Genomic DNA, 24,093 nt, shown 5'->3' on the forward strand with positions numbered 1-24,093 from the left:
GCAGATTTGATTCCTGGTGAATTCCCCCTTCCTTGGTTGTAGACAGTCACCTTCTTGCTGTGTGTCGACATGGTGTTTGATTGGTGCTTCTGCATAGAGAGATAAATTCTGTCTCACTCTTCCTCTTCTTATAGGGATACTAAGCCCATCATGAGAAGTTCCCACCCTCATGATGTCACCTAAACTTCTCAAAGGCCCCATCTCCAAATGTTATCATATTGAGGGTTAAAGCTTCAACATATGAATACTGGGGGGACACTACCATTCAGACCATAACACGGAAGATAATCATTGTTTTGAGCATTAAGTACGGTATTATATGTATATAAAAGCACTAAGCACTATGCCTAGCACATAGTAAATACAAAATGAATGTTATCATTCCATAACAGCTGATATAGTTGTTTATTATTATTATTATTATTATTATTATTATTATTATTATTATTTTACTTAGAGGTAAATTTGACTTTTTTCTTGAATTTTTAAAACACCATGGATTGACAGTCAGTTTAATTAATAAACCTTTGGAGAGAGGTGGGAAGATTTTCAAATTAAAGACCTGTGTGTATCTGGATAAAATTACATATGAATTTCAGAAATGTTAAAATGCCAAGAGAAACCAAATCACAATAAAAGATATACATAGTCACAGTCACACATAGATCCTGTAAATCATTGCCTGCCCCAGCTTTGCCAAACTCATTCTCACATGTCGTCTGAACCAATCTTACCTACTTGTTAATTTAGGAGGTACCACAGGATAGGTCAGAAATCGTCCTGCTACCAAGTATGGCCTGTGGCCTTCCTTGTTTCTAGTCATGTTTCAGCTTGGACTGGAGCTCTGATTCACTTAGCTGGTGCTGAAATAACTTCGTGGCTCTCTTTTCTCCCTTCCTTCTGGCTGTCAGATGCTTTCACCTTGTCCCTACCTTGTCTAGAGGCTTACCTCAAATATGTGAAATCTCTGAAATGCCACAACTGCCTTTTTTTTTTATCAGAAATGCCTTTTATTTAGAAAGTAGAAATTTGAAAAGTTGAGATATAAGGGACTTATTATAATCCTGAATGGTGGAAAATTTCATAAGATAATAATCTATTAATATATTTTCTAGTTCCCAGAAAGCAGGATACGTGTCCTCTATTTTTTTTAATTTTTTTTAATGTTACTTATTTTTGAGAGAGACAGAGTGCGAGCAGGGGAGGGAGGGGCAGAGAGAGAAGACGACACAGAATCCAAAGCAGGCTCTGAGCTGATAGGTCAGAGCCTGATATGGGCTTGAACTCGCAAACCACGAGATCATGACCTTAGCTGAAGTCGGATGCTTAACTGTCTGAGCCACCCAGGCGCCACCTGTCTACTATTTTTTGAAGGGTCCATCTGATTTAAAAATAATTATAACATTTTATTTACATTTCACTGATTCGTGTAATGTCTTTCTAATGCTACTTTCTATTAAAACGAGATAACTTCTTTTCACCTGGATAGTAAAGATGTAAATAATGAGAGTAGTAAGTGCATTATTCATTCTGTACACAGTCAACAATTACAGAAATGTTTCATATCCATATAAAATAGAATGATAGATATTTCCAGATGAGAAGTCTGATTGCACACATCACAAAACAAGTGCAGAGCCAGAAACCAAGATGGAAACACCCAAAAAAAGAAACAGCTCATGTTCATAAAAATGTTTAAATATTAAAATATATTTGAAAATCATCTTGGCTAACCATGGCTTTAAAATGTTGAACTGGCTTCAGAAACATAATTTTATATGAAATAAGATTCGGAGACACTAATAGATGATTAAATCTTAAAATACCAGAATGCAAATACTGCTTAAATGTTACTTAGTTCTTATCCCACATTTTGCAAATGAAGACATTTGTGAAGTAGGTATAAATTTTATAGTACTTTCTAGAAACTATAGGAAAATTTAATTTTGAATATGTTTAAATTATAATTATTGCTCCATGATATTTACACTAAAAAGCTAAATTACCAGCCACACTATTGAGTACATGAATATGATTTTTAAATCATAATACAAAAAGTTCTTTGTTGGTAGAGATTGTTTTTTGAAGTAGACATACAGTGTTTCATTGGTTTTAGGTGTACAACACAGTAATTCCACAACTCTGTACATTATGCTGTGTTTACCACAGATGTAACAGGGTAACTTCTGTCCCCCTACAATGCTATTACAGTACCATTGACTGCATTTCCTGTGCTGTACTTTTCATCCCTGTGACTTACTAATTCCATAACTGGAAGCCTGTACCTCCCACTTGACTTCACCCATTTTACCCACCCCCAAATCCACTTCCCCTCTGGCAACTCTCAGTTTGTATTCTGTAGATATGGGTCTGTGTCTGCCTTTTTTGTGTGTTTGCTTATTTTTTAGATTCCACATGTTAAGTGAAATTATTTGGAATTTATTGTCTCAAATGGCAAGATCCCTTTCTTGTTTCTTGCTGAGTTATACTGTGTTGTATACAATGTATATATTATATGCTACGTCTTCTTTATCCGTCCATCTATCGATGGACATTTAGATTGCTTCCATATCTTGGCTCTTGTAAATAATGCAGCAGTAAACATAGGTTGCATCTATCTTTTTATTTTCTTGGGTAAATACCTAATGGTGGAATTACTATCATGCATTATTTCTATTTTTAATTTTTTAAGGAACATCCATCCTTTTCCACAGTGGCTGTATCAGTTTACGTTCCTGCCAAAGTGCACAGGGTTCCTTTTTCTCCACATCCTCACCGACACTTATTTCCTTTTGTTTCTAGATTCTAGTCATTCCAAGTGCTGTGAGTATCTCATTGTGGTTGTGATTTGCATTTCTTTGATGATTACTGATGTTGAGCTTCTTTTCATATGTCTGTTGGCAATGTGTATATCCTCTTTGGAAGAATGTCTGTTCAGGTCCTCTTGTCCATTTGTAATCTGATTATTTTGTTTTTATTGTTGAATTATGTAAGTTCTTTATATATTTTAGCTACTGACCCCTTATCAGATACATCATTTATAAATATCTTCTCCCATTTAGTAAGTTGCCTTTTCATTATGTGGGTGGTTTCCTTGACTGCACAAATGCTTTTTTTTTTAATATTGTTATAGTCCCAATAGTTTATTTTTTATTTATTTCCCTTGCCTCAGGAGGCATATGTAGAAAACTGTTGATAAAGCCAATGTATAAGAGATTACTACATATGTTTTCTTCTAAGGGTTTTACATTACATATCTTACATTTAGGTATTTAATGAATTTTGAGGGCTTTTTTAAGTTTATTTATTTATTTTGAGAGAGAGAGAGAGAGAGAGAGAGAGAGAGAGAGAGAGAGAGAGAGAGAGAAGATCACAAGCAGGGGAGGGGCGGAGAGAGAGAATCCAAAGTAGGCTCTGTGTTGTCATCTCAGAGCCTGATGCAGGGTTTCAACTCAGGAACCAGGAGACCATGACCTGAGCTGAAATCAAGAGTCAGATGCTTAACTGACTGAGCCACCCAGGCACTCCAGATTTTGAGTTTATTTTTGTGTATGGTGTAAGAAACTGGCCCAGTTTCATTCTTTTGTGTCTAGCTGTCCAGTTTTCCCATTACCACTTATTGAAGAGATTATCTTTTCCCACTCTTGCCTCCCTTGTCATAAATTAATTGACCATATAAGCATGAGCTTATTTCTGGGCTCTCTATTTTGTTCCAGTGATCTACCTGTCTGTTTTTTGTGCCAGTACCATTCTGATTTGACTGTTATAGCTTTGTAGTACATCTTGAAATCTGAGATTGTGATACCTCCAGCTTTGTTCTTGTTCAAGATTAGTTTAGCTATTTGGGGTCTTTTGTGGTTTCTTTTTTTTTTTTTAATTTTAATTTTTTTTTTCAACGTTTTTATTTATTTTTGGGACAGAGAGAGACAGAGCATGAACGGGGGAGGGGCAGAGAGAGAGGGAGACACAGAATCGGAAACAGGCTCCAGGCTCTGAGCCATCAGCCCAGAGCCTGACGCGGGGCTCGAACTCACGTACCGCGAGATCGTGACCTGGCTGAAGTCGGACGCTTAACCGACTGTGCCACCCAGGCGCCCCATGTGGCTTCATACTAACATTAGGATTATTCTATCTGTGAAAAAATGCTGTTGATCTTTTTTTTTTTCATTTTCAAATTTTTACTTAAATTCTAGTTAGTTAACATACAGTGTAATATTGCTTCCATGAGTAGAAATCAGTGATTCATGTTGATATTCTTCTCATCTATGATCATGGTAGGTCTTTCCATCATCTTCAGTTTCTTTTGTTACTGTTTTACAGTTGTCAGAGTACTAGTCTTTCACCTCCTTGGTTACATTTATTGCTAAGTATTTTCTTCTCTTTGGCACAATTTTAACTGATATTGTTGAGGGTGCCTGGGTGGCTCAGTCAGTTAGGCATACGACTTCAGCTCAGGTCATGATCTCATGGTTCGTGAGTTTGAGTCCCATGTTGGGCTCTGTGCTGACAGCTCAGAGCATGGAGCTGCTTCAGATTCTGTGTCTCCCTCTCTCTCTGCCCCTTCCCTGCTCGCACTTTGTCTCTCTCTCAAAAATAAATAAACTTTTAAATTATTAAATGAAAAAGTAAGTTAAATTGTTTTTTTTAGTTTCTTTTTCTGTTACTTTTTTGTTAGTGTTAGAACTGCAACCAATTTCTCTATATTGATTTTGTATCCTACAACTTTATTCAGTTCAGTAGTACTTCTCTAGCTTTTTGGTGGGGATCTTGAGGACTTTATACATAGTCTCATGACCTGCAAATACTGAGAGGGTTACTTCTTTATGGCCAATTTATAGGCCTTCTATTTATTTTTCTTATCTGCTTCTTATGGCTAGGTCTTCCAATACCATGTTGAATAAAAGTGGTGAATGTAGACAATTTTGTTTTGCTCTGGATCTCAGAGGAAAAGTTCTCAGTTTTTATCAATGAATATATTAGCTGTGGGTTTGTCATCTATGGACTTTATTATGTTGAGGTATGTTCCTCTAAACCCACTTTGTTGATACTTATTTTTTTTTCACAAAGGGAATGTTGAATTTTGTTGAATGCTTTTTATGCGTCTACTGAAATGATCATACGATTTTTACTTCTTGTTTTTTTGATGTGGTGTATCATGCTGATTGATTTGCACATATTGTGCCATCCTTGTATCCCTGGAATAAATCCAACTTGATTATGGTGAATGATCCTTTCAGTGTGTTGTTGAATGTAGTTTGTTAATATTTTTTGAAGATATATGCATCTGTATTTATTATGGATATTGGCCTGTAGGTTTTTGTTTTTTCTTGTAGTGTCTTTGTCTGGTTTTGGTACAAGAGTAATGCTAGTATTGTAGAATGCATTTGGAAGTTTCCCTTCCTCATCTAGTTTTTGGAATACATTGAGAAGAATAGGTATTCTTCTTTAAGTGTTCGGTAGAATTCACCATTGTGGGTCTGGACTTGGTTTGTTGGAAGTGTTCTGATTACTGATTCAGTATTGTTATTAGTAATTGGTCTATTCAGATTTTATTTGTCTTCCTAATTCAGTTTCAAAAGATTGTATGTTTCTAGGAAATTATTGATTTCTTCTGGGTTGTCCAGTTTGTCAGTATATAATTGTTCCTAGTTGTCTCATAATCCTTTGTATTTCTGTAAGTGTTAGTTGCTACTTCTCTTTAACTTCTGTTTTACCTATTTTGGTCCTCTCTTTTTCCTGATGACTCAGGCTCAAGGTTTATCAATTTTCTTTATCTTTTCGAAGAACCAGGTCCTGGTTTTCTTGGTCTGTTCTATTGTTTTTTTATCTCTAATTTATTTATTTCTGCTCTCATCTGTATTATTTTCTTCCTTCTACTAGCTTTGGGCTTTGTTCTTGTTTTTCTAGCTCCTTTAGGTATAAGTTTAAGTTGTTTATTTGATATTTTTCTTGTTGCTTGGGATAAGCCTGTATTGCTCTAATCTTCCTTCTTAATACAGCTTTTGCTGCATCCCAGAGATTTTGGGCTGTTGTGTTCTCATTTTCATTTGTCTCCATGTTTTTGTTTTTTTTTTTAATTTCCTCTTTGATTCCTTGGTTGACCTGTTTGTTATTTAGTAGCATGTTTTTAGCCTGCATGTATTGATGTTCTATCCTGTTTTTTTTTCCCTATAATTGATGTCTAGTTTTATACCGTCATGGTCAGAAAAGATGCATGATATGATTTTAGTCTTTCTGAATTTATTGATACTTGTTTTGTGATCTAACATGGGGTCTATTCTAGATAACGTTCCATGTGCAGTTGAAAAGAATGTATATTCTACTTTTTTGGATGGAATGCTCTAAATATATATTTTAAGCTTTTCTGTTGCCTTAAAGCCATTGTGACTGATTTTCTGTCTGTATGATCTATCCATTGATGTAAGTGGGGTGTTAAAGTTTCCTACCATTATTAACTACCTTTGTTAATAGTTACTTTATGTATTTAGGTGCACTTATGTTGGGTACATAGATATGTACACTTGTTACATCATTGTGTTGCATCCATCCCTTTATCATTATGTAATGCCCTTTTTTTACTCTTCTTACAGTCTTTGTTGTAGTGTATTTTGTCTAATAGAATTATTGCTCTCCCAGCTATTGGTTTTGGATTTTTGGTTTTTTGTTGTTTTTTTGTTTGTTTGTTTGCTTGTGTGTTTGGCTTTGGCTTTGGTTTGCATGATGAACGTTTTCCATCCCTTCACTTTCAGTCTATTTGCAACTTTAGGTCTGAAGTGAGTCTGTTGTGGGCAGCATATAAATTTTTTTTTTATTCATTTCATCTACTGGTACAACTTTCCATGGAGATAAAGGCTGGACCAAGCTGTTGACCTCATATCTTTTAATGATGAATCTCAGACTGTTCTGATTGCCAGGAGCAGGAATTTACTTAGAAACTAAAGTATCAAGAACAAGCAAAGCTGGGTTAGAGATGTTTTTGTCCTCAACCCTGCTGGACAGAAATGGGGTGTGTGTGTGTGTGTGTGTGTGTGTGTGTGTGTGTGTGTGTGTGTGTGTTACCTTCCATAAAAACATTATAATAACATGCTATACTAATACAAATATTTTTAGATCACCAAACCTTTTTAGGTATTATATATAATGTTATAATACCTATGAGCACATTGAGAAGCAGATTAGGGAAAAAAAACTATTACTTATTTATACAAACAGAAGATGAAACTTAAGTAGTTAGCCTATTATTTTCTAAAGTCATTGATAAAGTGTTACATTTGGTGTGTGCATTGGGAGATGCTTTCATTTAGATAGCATCTTCTGGGAAGGACTCTGGGAAGTAATATGTGAATAAAGAAATAAGAGAAGAACACCAGCCATTCACAGAGACAAGAGAAGAGAGCACTTGAGGAAGAGCAAATAGCAAGCATGAGATTACGTGAAACAGTTAAAAAGAGAAAGGCAACTGCTCTAAATAGCTAATAACTGGAGCTTATGTAAGCAAAACATAGAGTTGCATTACTTACAGCCTTTCAATATATTGTTTATTGTGAGATTTAGTATTACGGGAATTTTTAATCTATCATAGCACATGAGAATGTACAATCATAATTTTAATACCATATAATTAGAAATATTATTTTAAATTAAAAGAAAAATATAAAAGCATACGTAATATCAGAATTTTATTTGAGAAGTGGAGTCATCGGTGATTTATTGCTGATCTACTTGCCATTATTTTACACATTTTCTGCATGTTATTTTCCAACTTCTTTTCAAAGAAAGTTCTCAAACATCTTTCATCAAAAACAGCATTATCCTGAATATTGAAATTCAGTTAAATATTGGTGTGTCATGAATATAATTTCTGAAAAGTGACTATATTAGAAAGGTTAAGTATCATATTGCTACCAAAGAATCATCCCTTGCATATTTTGTAAAAACTTCTAATATTAAACATACTCATACTGGTTTTATAAATACATTTAAGGGGCACCTGGATGGCTCAGTTGGTTAAGCATCCAACTCTTGATTTCAGCTGAGGTCATGATCTCACAGGTTCATGAGATCAAGCCCCACTTGGGATTCTCTCTCTCCATCTCTTTCTGCTCCACTCATGCTCTCTGTCCCTCTGTCTCTCAAAAATAAAGAAATAAACATTTAAAAAATAAATACATTTAAGAAAATAAGATGGTAGCTATATGTGCATCATGTATGCATCTCCATACTTCACTCCACCTGGAGGTGTTAAGTGGAGAGAGTTCCAAAATTTGTAGACCTCTCATAACCACCTGCCAACAGTTTCAAAATTGTTTTGTTTGTTTATTCCTAACCAGTGACATTTTTTAAAATTTTGTGTTTCAGACAAAAAAGTAAAAATAGTTTGGGACATACATTGCCACATTGAATTTGGATCTTTTTACCATTTAATCTCATTTTTATATTTTCTATAGGAAGCATATATTGCTTTTATGTTTGTTTTTGAATGATTAATGTAAATACTGCCTTAGTTCATTTTTTAACTTAAAAAAATTAAAACATTTTATAAAAACCATAAAAAGCTAAAGACATTTTAGCCAGTACTCCCAGTCTAAATCATTTTCCATTACCCACAGAAGGGATCATCCTTAGGAGTTTCTCTTATAAACTTGACCTTGGCCTTTTAAAGAAAAAATATATATATTTATGTGTGTGTGTGTGTGTGTGTGTGTGTGTGTGTGTATACACACACACACAGATATGCACATCATACTTATACATGTGTGTATGTACATATATAGAGTAATAACATATATAGACATATATATCTAGAAAGATAAATGTCTAGAAATATATATAGAAAGATACATATCTAGAAATATATATCCATATAAAATATGTGGCATTGTTCTGCCTGTGTTATTTCTGTAAAAGTGGTATTATGCTGTATTAAATTGTGCCACATTAGTTTGTTCCTGTTGAATCATATTCCGTTTCCACATTTTTGTTTGTAATTTTTCTTCTGATACGAATTTTATATACAGTAAAATATACAAATCTTAGATGTTCATTTACTATTTTAACAGATGCACACACCTGTGTTTACAATCTGCACTAAGATGTAGGATATTACATCATTCTGAAACGCTTCCTTGTTCCCCTTCCCCACTAATTTCTCTCTTATGTGCCAGAGGCAAGTAGTATTTCGATTTTTTTCAATCATAGTGTAATTACACTTATTCTAGAATTGTACAAAAATAGAATTATGTGCTGTGCACTCTTTGATGTAAGGCTTTTTTTATTAGACAGTATTCTAATAAACATGAACAGTTTTATTCATGATGTTTTATATATAGGTAATTTATTTCTTTTTATTGCTGAATGGTATTCCATTTTAGTATATGAATATCCTAACGTACATTTACTTGTGCCACCAACGACTCCAGCAAGAAGATTAATAGCATTTTCTCATGGGGCTTTTCTATTGTCACTGAAGCATCAGATGCAGTGAAGCCCACTTGGTTCTTATGTGTGAACCTGGAAGTGAGAGGGTGTTAATGCCCACTGGGGCACATTTTGGATCAATAGGAGATGGGAACCAGCAGATAGATTTTTCTCCCTTCATCCTTCAGCAGACTATAGATCACACTATATGTAGTTGGGACACTGTATGTAGTTCAGAGCCCTCTCCTAAGACCGTACTCAATACTAGTTCAAGGCCTACTCAGAAATCTGTCCTCTGATATTTTTTCTTCCTCTTTATCTTATTTGCTCTCTTTTTCTCTCACAACTGCAGTCTCTAATAAAGTAATAGAAAATAAACTTCTGCCATAGTTTGGATTCTGGATAATCCCAGTTAATGCATCCTGTATGTAGAGGTTGATGTTATTTTTAATCTTTTTCCTTGTGTTGACCTGAAGTGTTTCTCTGGTGTCTTTCTAGTATGGCAAGTACATTTTCTCTTTTACCAATCTTCCTATTCTCTCACTTAAGTCATATTTACTGACCATCTTCTACATGCCAAGCCTTCTTCTAAGTAATGGAATACAGTGGTTAAACATAATGTTCTTGATTCCTTTTTGATGGCCAGAAGTTACATAGAAATGGTTTGAAGGCTATTGATTAGCCATTTCTAGTCACCTCTGTTACCTTGCTTCCATTGTTTTGCTCTGACAATAGCAGAAATAATAGTATTTTTAGAAACTTGAATATTGGTATATTTGTAATAATTTTAGATTCAAAGACCTTTATACCTAATGTGACCACAGGCTATTTTAGATTCCTATGACAAGGACTTGGAAGTGGATAATAGATGTTCTGTAGAGAGAATCTGGAGGACACTTTGGTTCACAGGAAGTGCAATCTCTCAAGTTGGCCGAGTGACATATCAGGATTAGCCCCCTGGTACTCATCCCATACTGTTTCCCTTGAATCACTTAAACCCCCTTGGAATACATAGTTATGTCTACAAGTGGACAATGGGTGAATTTCCCAATTAAAAATCAGTAAGTTGTTGGCAGAAGATAGGAGTGGATGCTGGAGAGGTTTCCCCAGAAGTGTCCACTAAACCAGACCATATCAGATCTGAATAGTGTGTAGGTATTAGGGGAAGAACAGAGGTAAAGGGATATGTTAGGCAGAAGGAACAGGTTATACAAAAGTTCCAAAACCGGTGAGGAATTTGGTATAATTAAGAAAGAGAAAGGATAGGTTTTAGAGGTGTCGTTTAGGGTACTGAGTCAGTTCTTCCCTCAAGCTAGATGTTCTTCTAGATTTTTCAACTACTGATACCAGCAGATTTCATTTTAATTTTTGAGACACTTTGAATTGGGTTTTCTTTCAGTTGTAACAAAAAGGTTTCTTACAAGATCTTGACTTAAATGCCGCTGTCTCAAAGAAGCCTTTCTGTACCCCAGACTAATTTGAGTTCCTCTGTTTTATGCTTTCTTAGCAACCTTTTATTCTCTTCCACAAGACCAAAAGCTCCATACTATATCCTCAGAGCCTGGGAAAGCGACTGGTACATAGTAGGTGCTCAATAAATATTTGTTGATTGAACACAGAGATAAAAACCTGAATGAGGAAGTAGCAACAAAAATAAAAGGAATCATGGCTAAGGAAGTACAGGGGAACATTGAAACAGTTGAAGAGCTAAACTTGGCAAGGATTAGATGTGGGAGGTGAGGAGAAGGAATCAGATCTGGGGGAGAAGTGAATTCAAGTTAGAATATATTAAGATTGGAGTCCTAGTATGGTGATTTACAAAAGGCAGTTATAAATTTGTATTTGGAGATTAGAAGAAGGATAATAAGATTAAACCAAGATTTTGGTGGCATCAGCATGAAGGGAATAGATACCGAGGACAGTAAGAAAGGGTAAGCACACCTAGGGAAGTAGAAAGTGCAGAAGACAATCTCTGTAAACACCATTACTGAAAGGATATTAGACAGAGAAATGCATATATAAGAAGTAAGTAGCAATAAACAAAATGTGATATATCCATACAATCAACTGTTATTCCGTTATAGAAAGGAATGAAGTGCTGATACATACTGTAACAGAGATAATCTTTGAAAACAGTAAGAGAAAGAAGCCAGATACAACAGGCCATGTATGATTTTGTTTATATGAAATGTTCAGAACAGGCAAATCTGTAGAGACAGAAAGTAGATTTGTTGTTGCCAAGGGTGGGGTGTGGAAGGAGGGAAGAGGGAAATGGGAAGTGACTGACAATGGGAATGAGATTTCTTTTTGGAGTGATGGAAATTTTTTAATATTAGATGGTGGTAATAGCTGTACCACCTTATGAATATCCCAAAACCACTGAATTGTATACTTTAAAATGGTGAATTTTAGGGTATGTGAAAAAAAGTCAGTAATAGGCGGAAAATATACAGAAGACATACTTAGAGAAAAAGGTAGATAAATCAGATGGGCAGTTACAGTGAAGCCAGAAAAGACAAAGGGAAGTTCATCCTCCCCCCCCCCCCCCCCACCTTTCTGTCTTTCCAACAAAGCAAAATGTCTTCCATAGAATAATTGCATTTTGTAGTCTTTAAGAACATGGTGACTAGTGCCTTTTAACAATGTGGTCGTGTATAAGCAGCATAAGCATAAATGAAGATATTACGTCTTAATATTTTCCTTTTGGAGCTAACCATTGAATTGGAATTCCCATTTTTCTTCCCTTAAGTAAACATGGCAGAAGCTTTTACAAATAAAGTGAAAATTTCCCAGAATTACTAATGTGTTAGAAGTATTGCAAAGCAAGACAGTCTTCCTTTCAGACAGAATAGTAATATTTTTAGTGTATGTGATTATTAAATTTAAATGTTTGTACAAAAATATGCTGCATCATTTATCATTTTATAAAGATCTAATAACTTGTGTAGAACATGTAAAATTTTTAAAATAAGTGCTAGCACATCCTTGGTTTTCAAACCAAAACCAGAAGATATTCTCAAAAAATGACCATCACTACAAAATATTGCAAACATTTTATTTCAAATGCCAAAAATGGGGGTGGTGAGCAATACAACTTATGTAAAGCAAAAGTCATAAGATTTTCTATAAAAAACGGTAAATTTTAGAGCTCATATGTACTCTAAAGATAGCCAGAAATGGCAGAAATATACTCTTTAAATTTTGCTGAGGAAAGGTTTTCATTCTAATTAATTGCTTTTAGCCAAAACCAAACTTATTTGCAAAAATTTATAAATTCTAGCCTGAGCATTTGGAATTATTCGCTGTGAATGTGGATCATTTTCAGTTCTTTCAGGGTAAGGACTGTTTCCTTAATTTTTTACTTTATTTAACTTGATTTTTGTATTTTAGAAGTAAACTGATTATCATTTTGGTTTAATATTCGTATTGATTAGGAAAGCAAATAAGTTGTGGAAAGTTGCATTCCCCAGAGCTTTTAATGGGATAAATAGAATTCTTCCAATGGTCAGTATAGAGAAAATGATATTATGTACTTTTTGAGAATTTTTCATTTCATACATTCATCAATAAATACAGTGGAGCCCTGAAGGGATTTTATTTATCAAGCAACATAGTGAATCAATGGTTTCTGAATAACTCTGTATCTGATGGCGTGGGCAATAGTGAGTATTATATTAACCTGCAAACATACAGAGAAGGATGATGATGAGTGGAAAAAAATATTCTCAGCAGTTTTGGTTACCTCCTAGAGGCATGTAAAATCTTCCTTTAGTCTCTTCCTTTCTCTGAGTATGTTAGTAAATTATAGGAATAAATATTGGGAAGTTTCCCCTCAAATTTTTGAATTTCACAACCCCAGTCTTCGTTTGAGACCCCATGAATTATGTTTTTTCCTTTACCATGGGTTGTAGGGATTTAGTGTGTTTCTTCTTTTATTTTTTTTTTAATGTCTTGTAATCTTTATTTTTGAGAGAGAGAGACAGAGTGTGAGCGGGGGAGGGGCAGAGAGAGAGGGAGACAGAGAATACAGAACAGGTTACAGGCTCTGAGCTGTCAGCACAGGGCTCGAAATCAGACTGTGAGATCTTGACCTTAAGCTGAAGTCAGATGCTTAACCGATTGAGCCACTAACTACTGTAGCCAGTAGTAGCCAGATAGCTACTAACTACTGACACATGTACTCAAGACCTTGGGGTGTTATTTTAGATTTTTTTTTAAGTAAAGCAAACACTCAGGCCAAGACAGCTAGATCATTTTGGCATAGATCCTAGAGCTAACTCTAATCTAAAGCTGTATTTCTGTCTTGAAAAGTGATTGATGTAAAAAACAATTCAGATATAGTAATTATCAGTCTATCTAGAATAGTTTATTAATGAGATGTTTTAATTAGTTGAATATTTGTATTAAAGAACCCCATATGAATCACCAACTATCAAATAATTTTAATGTAGAAAATACACCTATAGCTCTATTGAAGAACTTTAATCTTTGATCTTTAATCTTTCCTTGATGCTTTAGAGGTCACCTCAGAGTATTATAGTAGCTCTTGCTTTCATTTAAAAAAAAATTTTTTAATGTTTATTTATTTTTTTGGAGAGAAAGATCACGAGTAGGGGAGGGGCAAAGAGAGAGGGAGACACAGAATCCGAAGCAGTTTCCAGGCTCTGAGCTGTCAGTGGGGCTCGAACTCATGAGCCATGAGATCATGACCTGAGCCAAAGTCAGACACTCAACCAACTGAGTCACCCAGGCGCCCCTCTTGCTTTTCATTTTAAATAAAGGTAGTTATTATCTAATAGAACTTTAAATATTAAGCTGATTGATTTTTATATTGATACTATGATGTATCTAGATGTGGCTTTTTGAAGGAAATGTTAATCTCCCTCTCTCCTTCTTTACAGTGTGCCTTTTTTTTTTTTTTTAGTAGTCCTTAGAGCTTTTATTTCTTTGGATCCCAAGTAGATGAGAACTTGCCATAATATAGACCCTTCTCATTATTTTTTCCCCTAAATTGTCTTGCTTAGTATAATCACTGATGAGATTATTGTCAATATTGCCAATTTACTAAATACTTGCATACCTCAATATAGTATCTACTATAGGCCTACGGCCCAAATCACCTTTGCCTTCTATCTCCTACTATGTTAATTCTCATACTTCTGGTCTCAAAATCCCTGTAAAATATTAAAAGTTATTGAGAATCCTAAAGAGCTTTTGTGTATGTGGATTATAAATAGTTACCATATTATAAATTAAACAAAAAATTTAAATATTAATTCATACAAAGATAATAAACCATTATATGTAATGACATATATTATGAAAATAATTTAATCAAAACAAAAATTGAGATGAATGGCATTTGTTTCATCCTTTCAAATATCTTTAATATTTGGCCTAATAATCAAAAGATGTATTCTCATGTCTGCTTCTGCATACAATCTGTTGCCATATGCTGTTTTGACTGAAGTATGTGAAGAAAATCCAGCCAGACACATAGTCAGAAAAGGGAATAGTATTATAATAGCTTTTCAAGATGATTTTGGATAGTTGTCTTTGATACTATACCAAAACTTGACAAGTGCTAGATTATTAAAGTCTATTACAATATGAAATCTGACACTTGATGTGAATGTTAAATACTCTGTTACATTAAAATCCATTAGTCTGTTTTTACACTTTGAGTGGTTCATTTACTCATGCATAATTTTGTAATATATATGCATCATTTTATAATATCCTGCATTAGACATTTGGAAACTCCTGGTTCACTGAATTACCTAGCTCTCCTAACTGTTGTCATATTTCATTAAGCACTAGCAAAAAAACTGCTAATACCATCTTTTCAGAAAAGTCTGTAAATACTGGGAAGCTATAAGTATATAGAAGTTTTACAAAATTTTGATTTTGTTGCTTGAAAGCTAAAATTTTATCATTTTATTTGGTGACAGACACTATTTGTTTGCCTTGAAGTGACAGATTTGCTTTGTTCATTTTTGTGAAAATGTCTGCCAAATAACCAATTCTGAATACTCAGTTTTCCTGGCCATTGTTCATTACATAAAGATGATATTTTTCCATGGAAAAACCAGCTAGTTCAGCTCACAACTAAAACATTAACAAAGGTTCTTTTTCTTAAAATAACCATTATGCTTTGGAATGCAACAGAAATGCATTCTGTGTACTTCCTGTTTCTCTCACATGGAGCATTATAAGATAAATATTCAATTAGTCAAAGTTAATCTTTTTCCTGCTTCATCAAAGGCATTCTGTTTTTTTTTAATTTTTAATTTTTAATTTTTTTTTATTTTTGAGAGAGAGAAAGAGAGCATAAGCAGGGGAGGGGCAGAGAGGAAAACAGAATCAGAAGCAGGCTCCAGACTCTAAGCTGTCAGCATAGGGCCCGATATGGGGCTCGAACCCATGGACTGCCAGACCATGACCTGAGCTGAAGTAAAATGATTAACCGAGTGAGCCACCCAGGCACCCCAAGGGCATTCTTAGCAGAAATTGACTTTTGTTTTTTTTTTTCTGTCTCTGAATGTGGTGGAATACACATAGACACACACACACACACACACACACACACACACACATTAAAATTAGGTATAAAGTTTAACTTACTGTAATTGTATTCATTGCTTCCTTTGGAGACAATTTTAAGTAAAATAAAATTATAATATTAATGTCAACTTATACTTTTAAATAAAGTAGAATTATAAAAAAATATATCTTTAAAAAGAATAAATATGTAACACTGCTGGAAAATAAGACTGCATAACTTGAATGGGCCACAACATTTCAGGAATATCTAAGGGTAGAAGGCAATTTGAATTTATTTAGAAATGAAGCAAATTAATTGTTTTTTAAAGGCCAGGGAATAAACTGATATAGAATTAAGAGCAGTTCTCATTAGAGACCTGGAGTAACTTCAAGATCAATTAGAAGGAACCTCGAATGCATATTGGTAGGTGAAAGAAGCTAGTCTGAAAAGACTACATACTGTGTAACTCCTATTATATGACTTTCTGGAAAAGGAAAACTATATACAGACAGATCAGTAGTTGACAGGGGTTGGGGAAGAGGTAAAATGGATGAATAAGTGGAGCACAGGGGATTTCATTCAATAGTGCAATGAAACTATTCTATATGATACTGCAATTGTGGATACTTGACATTATCTATTTGTTAAAATCCATAGAATGTACAAAACCAAGAACAAACCCTAATGCAAACTATGGGACTCAGTTAATAGTAATGTATCAATATTGGTTATTCACTTAAAAAATGTACCATAATAATGGTAACAAAAGGTTAAACTGTGTGTGTGTGTGTGTGTGTGTGTGTGTGTGTGTGTGTGTGTAAGGAGGTATGGGGGGATTGTCTATTTTCTGTACAATTTTTTGTAAACATAAAACCACTCTCAAAAAAGCCAATATTTAATAATAAATATGATTGAATACAATGACAGCAGCAAACATTTACATTCCAGGTATTGTTCGGAATGTTTTATATACGTATTAACTCTTTCTTCAACAACTGTGAGCTCGGTACTGTTAGTATCTCCACCTTAGAAATGAGAAAAGTGATACTCCAGGGAGTTAAGTAATTTGCATAAGGTCACACAGGCAATAGTGTCAGAGCCCAAACAGGCTCTGGAGTCTTGCTCCTATTCACTGCCCTACTAGCACCTATTAAAAAATAGTAAGTTAGGGGAATAAGGCCAAATATAGCAGTAATCACAATATTGTAAATGAGCTAAATGGCACTGCTGCTTTGTTATTACTAATAAAAACTCTTGGTCTGTTAATTTTTATGCTAGTTTTTTCCTGAATTTTTTTGAAGCTTATTGCTTTATATTATTTAGCAGTTTATTTTCTCCTCTTCTGAGACTGGAAGCCCCTGGAAAGGAATGTGAGAGACTGAGTGTGTTTGTTCTTTGTAGGACAGTTTCCATGGGGTCAAAAGTAGTTGTACATTGGGCACCTATATAGTCATCTGCTAATTTTGATAACAATGCCTTGAAATTTTACTTCCCTGTAGATCCTAACTAAATTTGTCTTTTTCTTTAAACCTACGTCATAATCGTCTCCAGCTAACATTTATTATTTGCTAGTATGTTTTGAAGTACACTGATTCACGTAAGAGTGTGGTAGTGAAGAGCACTGCCCTAGGTCTATATACTGGCTTTTTTCAAATGCCAGCTTCACCACTAGAGTTAGTGAGCTCTCAATTTCTCAGTTTTCTTTATTCTAAAAGATGATGATAGTAATAGTACCTGCTTCATAGGGGTTTTGTGTTAAGGAAATTAGTTAATGTATACAACTTTAATTCTCTTATTTCTAAGCCTCACAGTATTTCATGGGGAGCACAAGATAAATGGTGAGCTCCATGACAGGTGTACTGTATAAGAGTGGCCATTTTAGGCTGTGCTCATGTCGTTTGGGTTTATAAATAGGTATTTCTCTTACAATCTATCGCCTCTTCACATCCATTTGCTTTTAGATCTAATCATAAAAACTCCACAGAGGAAAAATCAGGATCTTTGTCATACCAATGCTTGTTTGTTTATCTCATGTCCTGTCATTATTTTTCTGAATGAATATTATGTTTTAACCGTACTTTCTAGGAGGTGGTTTCAGAACCCATGCTGCTCTGGCCTTCGGTGTTTCTGTGGATGACTCTCATTTGTCTGTGTTCCTTAGAGTAGCTACAAACGTGTTGTGATCGTTGTACAATGAGAGACGCATAAACCCACACTACACTGCACTTCAGGTTTGATTGGCTTTTTAAGTAACTACATCATACACTGAGCTTAGTTAAGTCAGTTAAAATCCAGATAAAATCCCTAGCTCTTCTTGACATAAATTGCTTTAGCTAAATTTTATTCATCGTATAGGTGTGCAGTTTCTTTTAGAGTCTTCAATTAGGAATTTATATGTATCTGTTAAATTCAATCTTGATTTCAGCCCAGCTACCTATTGAGACTTTTTAAAAATCTTGACCCTGCCAACTGGTTTAGCCTAGTGTACATTTTTATATTATTTGCTAATGGCATACCTTATTCCAGAAAGGATTTTGGTCCTTAATTAGCCAGCTATCTTTCCTGCCCCCTTCCTTACATTTCTGATAAGCATTTCTGGGGTCTTCATCTATGACCATTGAAATATTGAGGAGACGAATATGAGTTCTTAGACATACCTATTAAAAACCTCTTTCTATGTTGGCAGTGATCCATTAATGAGTATTAATTTTTAAAATATAATTGTTCAACTAACTGGAATTTAAATAAAAACTTAAAAATGTAACTCTGCATCCAACAGCAAATTTACTATTATACAACCCTCCATCGCTGCAATTTGGAGAAGTACCCACTGGTATTCTATCCTTGAGATAATTTGTTTGTCTTTTTGTATAACAGTATTTATTACCAGACAGGTGCAGTTTTCTGGATTAATGAAAACTTTAAACCTTTTTAACTCCCTAAAACGTAGTGAATTTTATATACGTTATTTCTGTTTTGAGGATTGATTCACTTAGATCAAATAATAGATGAATAGTTCCAACCTCATTTTCTATTTTCAAACTCACATCAAGTTTATTTGCAAAATATTGTGTTTTTAAAGAGCAAAGCTTTTATTTCCTTGTGTATTTTAATGTGGTCTAGTTACTTTTGTTGGATATGTAAAGTACTTTATAGAAATAAAATTCTGCACAAATATTTGGGTCACAATTTGAAATGCTTCAAGAGGTTCCACAAATGATGGGGTTTTTTTATGCCATGGGTTTCTTTAAGGTTAATTAGTTCAAATCTCAAGGCACAGTCCTGAGAGTATAATGCAAGCAGAATAAGCTGGCATTATGAAATAAAATTTAGGTAAGTCAGCATCTAGGTCCATAGATGTTTTTATCTGGGGTGCCCACTTCACTACTAATCATTTACTTATACTTTTCATTTTGCAAATATCTTTTCAGTTTAGGAAAGAATATTCATGTATCAAAAATGAACAAAAAATTATGGATTCTGTTGTCTTTCCTACAGATTTTTCTTTATTATTGTGCAGGTCCTAGCTGCAAGCTTTCTTTTGGAGAGAGACTTTTACTTCATGTCCTGTTTTAAACTTTGTTTATGTTATATGGGATTTCACAGAATGCTTGATATCTAGTGGATTACCTCATTTAATCCTCACGTCATCCTCACAGATGGGGAAATCGTGAGCCTAAGTAACAGGCATTCTGTTACCAGGCCTCACGCTGCTAACCTCTGAGCTGCCTCTTTCCTAACTACATCTTTCTTAACTATTCTTTTTTGGGAGGAGGGAAGGGACTCATCCCATTTCTCAGCTACAAGGCTGATCCCCAAATTGCTACAAGTCTCTTTGCCTTGTTGTCTATTTCCTGACATATGTTAGTCTTTGGCCGTTTCTTGGCCTTGGGGTCCACGAAGGGACAAAGTGTAGAGTAGATAGTGCATGCCTGGTCTGGGGATGAAGCATATATGGTATCCTCTTGTCCTTTTTATCATATGCAGATGCCCATATAAGGCTCTATAACCTTGTGACAATGACTTTATTTGCTGTGGTGGGAGTGGGATCAATGGGGAATCTGTAGTCCTGGGACTAGTATACCGGACACATACTTAACTAGTACTGGTTAAATAGAGATAGGGGTTACTTCAGTATGTTTGGACAGATTTTAGCATTTAGTATTATATAAAAATACGAAAAGTACTTTTTAAAAGAATAATTAAGACTTCGGGATTTTTCGTGTGCGTTTTGAGTTTCTTGTCACTTTGCAAGATAGCCTTTCTGTCACTTGAAATATGTCACAGAAAGAGATATTATGTGCTTCTCATAAATATTTTTATTCATTTTAACAAAATGTAAAGGCAGTCTCTCTTTCTCAAGGAAACCAATCTCATACTGAACTGAGAGAAATTATTTTTGCTTATGTTTTACAGACTTTGAATAATGAGATGAGTACAGATGATGACAATGAATATGCAGAAGAAAAGGAAAGTTACATCTGTGCAGTATGTCTGGATGTTTATTTCAACCCATACATGTGTTACCCTTGCCACCACATCTTCTGTGAGCCCTGCTTACGGACTCTTGCCAAAGACAATCCTGCAAGCACTCCCTGCCCGTTGTGCCGGACAATTATTTCCAGAGTCTTTTTCCAGACAGGTAACTGTTCTCTTTCACTAACACGATTGCCTGATTGTTCTGACTACAGCTTTGTTCTCATTCTTAAGGTACTTTATAAATGATTATAGAACATTATTGAAAATCATATACAGGATGATTTCTTATTCTCTACTTTATAAAACAGTGCTTGCCCAACTCATAGAACTGTGTGAAAATCATAGAATCCTAGATGAAAAGAAGTTCTCATGTCTAATCTCCTACTTTATGCTGAGATCTTTTCTAAGATATTCTAACCAGTTGTTCAGTCTTGGCTTGGACATTTCTTTTTTTTTTTTTTAATTTTTTTTTAAAGTTTATTTATTTCTGAGACAGAGAGAGAGCATGAGTGGGGGACAGGCAGAGAGAGAGGGAGACACAGAATCAGAAGCAGGCTCCAGGCTCTGAGCTGTCAGCACAGAGCCCGACGCGGGGCTCAAACTCACAAACCGTGAGATCATGACCTGAGCCGAAGTCGGTCGCCCAACCGACTGAGCCACCCTGGCGCCCCTTGGCTTGGACATTGCTAATGGCAAGGGCATTTCATTAAAACTTGAAGCAGCCCTGTTGATTATTTATTCCTCATATCTGCCTTTTACTGCTACTCATTCTTTGGGCCTTGTTATTTCCTCTGGAGTCTTTGAGAATAATTCTGTAAATATCTGAGGAAAACTCATGCCTTTCCCCCCACCCTCCATGTCTTTTCACCATCCTTATTCTTAAGGTTTTTCTTCTTGAATGAGAAGAAGTAAAATTGGAGCAAGGATTTGTTTAACTAATTATCAGTAAAGATGAAATATAATTTTTAAAACATACTAATGGAGGGGCGCCTTAGCGGCTCAGTCAGTTAACTGTCCAACTTCAACTCAGGGCATGATCTCTCATTTCATGAGTTCGAGCCCCGTGTCAGGCTCTGTGCTGACAGCTCAGAGCATGGAGCCTGCTTCAGATTCTGTCTCCCTCTCTCTCTGCCCCATTCCCTGCTCGCATTCTGTGTCTCTCTTGCTCTCTCTCAAAAATAAACACATTACAAAAACATACTAATGGAGACAGGAAAAACTAATGAATGTGGAACATCAAGAATTGCTAAGGAAAAAGGGAAGAAGGATAGAAGTAAGTAGAGCTAACATTTATGGAGGGCACTACTCTGTGCCACCCATCACAGGAAAAAATGCTATCTCCATGTTCTTCAGGTGAGGGTGGATGAACAGATACACAAGCCAGATGATGCTACCTAGTAACTATAATTAGGTGAAGTATTTGGTTTTAAATATTCTGCCACCTGAGTTAAAATAAAAGTAAGGACACAATTAAATGATTCTCATGATTCATTAAAAGAAGTATCCCACTTCCCAAGAGTAAGCAAAGGTTTTTCTGGCGCTTGAAAGGGAATTTTTTATGTGATTTCTCTTCCAGGGCATACTAAGAAGTGGAGTAGGCAGTGTCCTCAAAAACATCTTCAGAGCAAGTGGCGTATCAGGTTTCCTGACATCTTCTGGTATACTTTGATAAAAGCTCAGGAAATACCAGAGTATAAATTAGGGAAAGTGACATTGCTAGTAGCCAAAACGTTATGGTCTAATTTTCTTATAGAAATAACTTTTTAAATTATAGAAGTAATACAATTTCGTTATGGGAAAAATCAGAACATCCAGTTAAAGTTCTAAGCTCAAAAATCCTCTATAGTCCTAACATTTAAAGACCACAGTGAGTGAGTATACTTCCAGAATATTTTACATACATGTACTTAATTATTTTTCTTACAGAAAAAAATGTGACTATATTGTACGTAAGGCTTTTAACCTGCTTGGATTTACTTAAAACTCTTGTGATTATATCATGATCTACTTAAACTACCAATATCATGGGACATTTAGTTATTTGTCATTTACTTAATTGCTGATATATGGAGATAAATATTTGCACACATCTCTGAGCATTTCTTTGCGAGGGATTTCAAGAAGTAGAACTGGTAATTAAAGCTGTTGTGTGTTTTAAAGCTATGTGTATGTTGCCAAACTGTGCTCAAAAACTGTTATAAGCAGTATTATACAAGAGCTTATTTTCTCCACATTCAGGGCATTTGTTTTTCTTGGCCATGACCTTTGCTGATTTTTCTTATGGTTTGTTCATCTTTTTCTTGCTTATTAACAAGATTTTTTTTTTAATTAGTGTCAGCTTTTGTCCTATGGGGTAAATCATTTTCCTGTTTTGTCATTTGTATTTTAGTTATGTTTGTATTTTATGGATGTGCAGAACTTTCATGTGGTCTCATGTAGCAACATAGGTCTTTAATATTTCTAATTTTAAAGTTAGGAATTAAAAGGCCTTACCTGTTAACTACAGAATTATATAAAAATTCTCTTTATCCACATTTATTTTAGGTTTCCACTTTGTCCTCCTATCCCATATTTAACTCCATTTAGCATCTTGTATGATGCATGGTTTGAGTAAGAATGGAGTACTTTTGGGGCGCCTGGGTAACTCATTTGGTTGAACATCTGACTTTTTTTTTTTGGCTCAGGTCATGATCTCATGGGATCTCAAGCCCTGCATTGGGCTCCAAGCCAACAGGGGGAGCCTGCTTGGGATTCTCTTTCTCTCCCTCCCTCTCTGCCTCTCTCCTGCTCATGCAAGCTCTCTCAAACAAACAAACAAACATTTAAAAAAAAAGAACAGAGTCCATTTTCTTCCATATCCTTAGACATTTATCCTAGTATCATTTGCTAAACAATCCTTTTTTCCTATTCTAGTTGAATTGTCATTCTTTAAAAAGTAATAATAATTACTACAATGTAAGTGTTTCTTGACACCTTTTTCTTTTCCATTCATATTTCTATCTTGCCCTATACCTCTTAAAATTATTCTAGACTGTGTTTTAATAACTCACAAGTGAATTAAAATTATAAGTTATTTGGAGATAATTCATAGTTTTTAATTGACATTTATATAATATTGGGTGATTGTTATTGGATGTCATCTTAATAAATTTCTGCAATTTCCTTCCTAAAGGCTCTGCACAATTCTTATTAGTTTTCTGCCTATATATTTTTTGTTGTTGCTATTGTAAATGAATTTTTTTTTTCCTCTTCTGGTTTCAAATGCTTTTGGTGATACTTTGGAGAAGTTAGTTTACAGTCTTAGAGTATTCTCTTAACCTTACTGAACCCTGACAGTTACTTATTAAGTGAATGAATACTCTCAGTTACTTAATGTCAACATTCCAGTTGCGAACAAAAAGGGATAATTACTGTCAAAGGTCAGAGTGGGAAACCTGTCATTTCCTAAAGGAACTCAAGATATTTGGCCAATGTTTTAGGGGTTGGTTCTAACATAACTCTGTTACAGTAATTCAGTGGATAGAGATAATAATGAAATTCCCCCCAGATTTATTCCATAGACTGTACCTCAGCAAAATGATTTTAAACTTGTACTGTAACATTCACTGGTTAGGCAATTGTGCTTAAATTAACAGTATTGGATGTGATCTTGA

At 34.8% G+C, this 24,093-nt stretch overlaps 1 protein-coding gene across 6 annotated transcripts in view; it reads left to right on the plus strand.

The window, feature by feature from the left end:
• RNF180 (ring finger protein 180) overlaps nucleotides 1-24,093 on the plus strand; it is a 267,612-nt gene that overhangs the window by 192,722 nt on the left and 50,797 nt on the right. For all 6 annotated transcript variants that reach the window (XM_045061285.1, XM_045061291.1, XM_023256994.2 and 3 more), the window contains one exon: nucleotides 20,378-20,603. In XM_045061285.1, the coding sequence (XP_044917220.1) occupies nucleotides 20,378-20,603 (226 nt within the window). The remainder of the gene's footprint in view (nucleotides 1-20,377; nucleotides 20,604-24,093) is intronic.

The sequence above is a fragment of the Felis catus genome, chromosome A1, assembly GCF_018350175.1.
Source record: "Felis catus isolate Fca126 chromosome A1, F.catus_Fca126_mat1.0, whole genome shotgun sequence".
Classification (NCBI taxonomy): Eukaryota; Metazoa; Chordata; class Mammalia; order Carnivora; family Felidae; genus Felis; species Felis catus.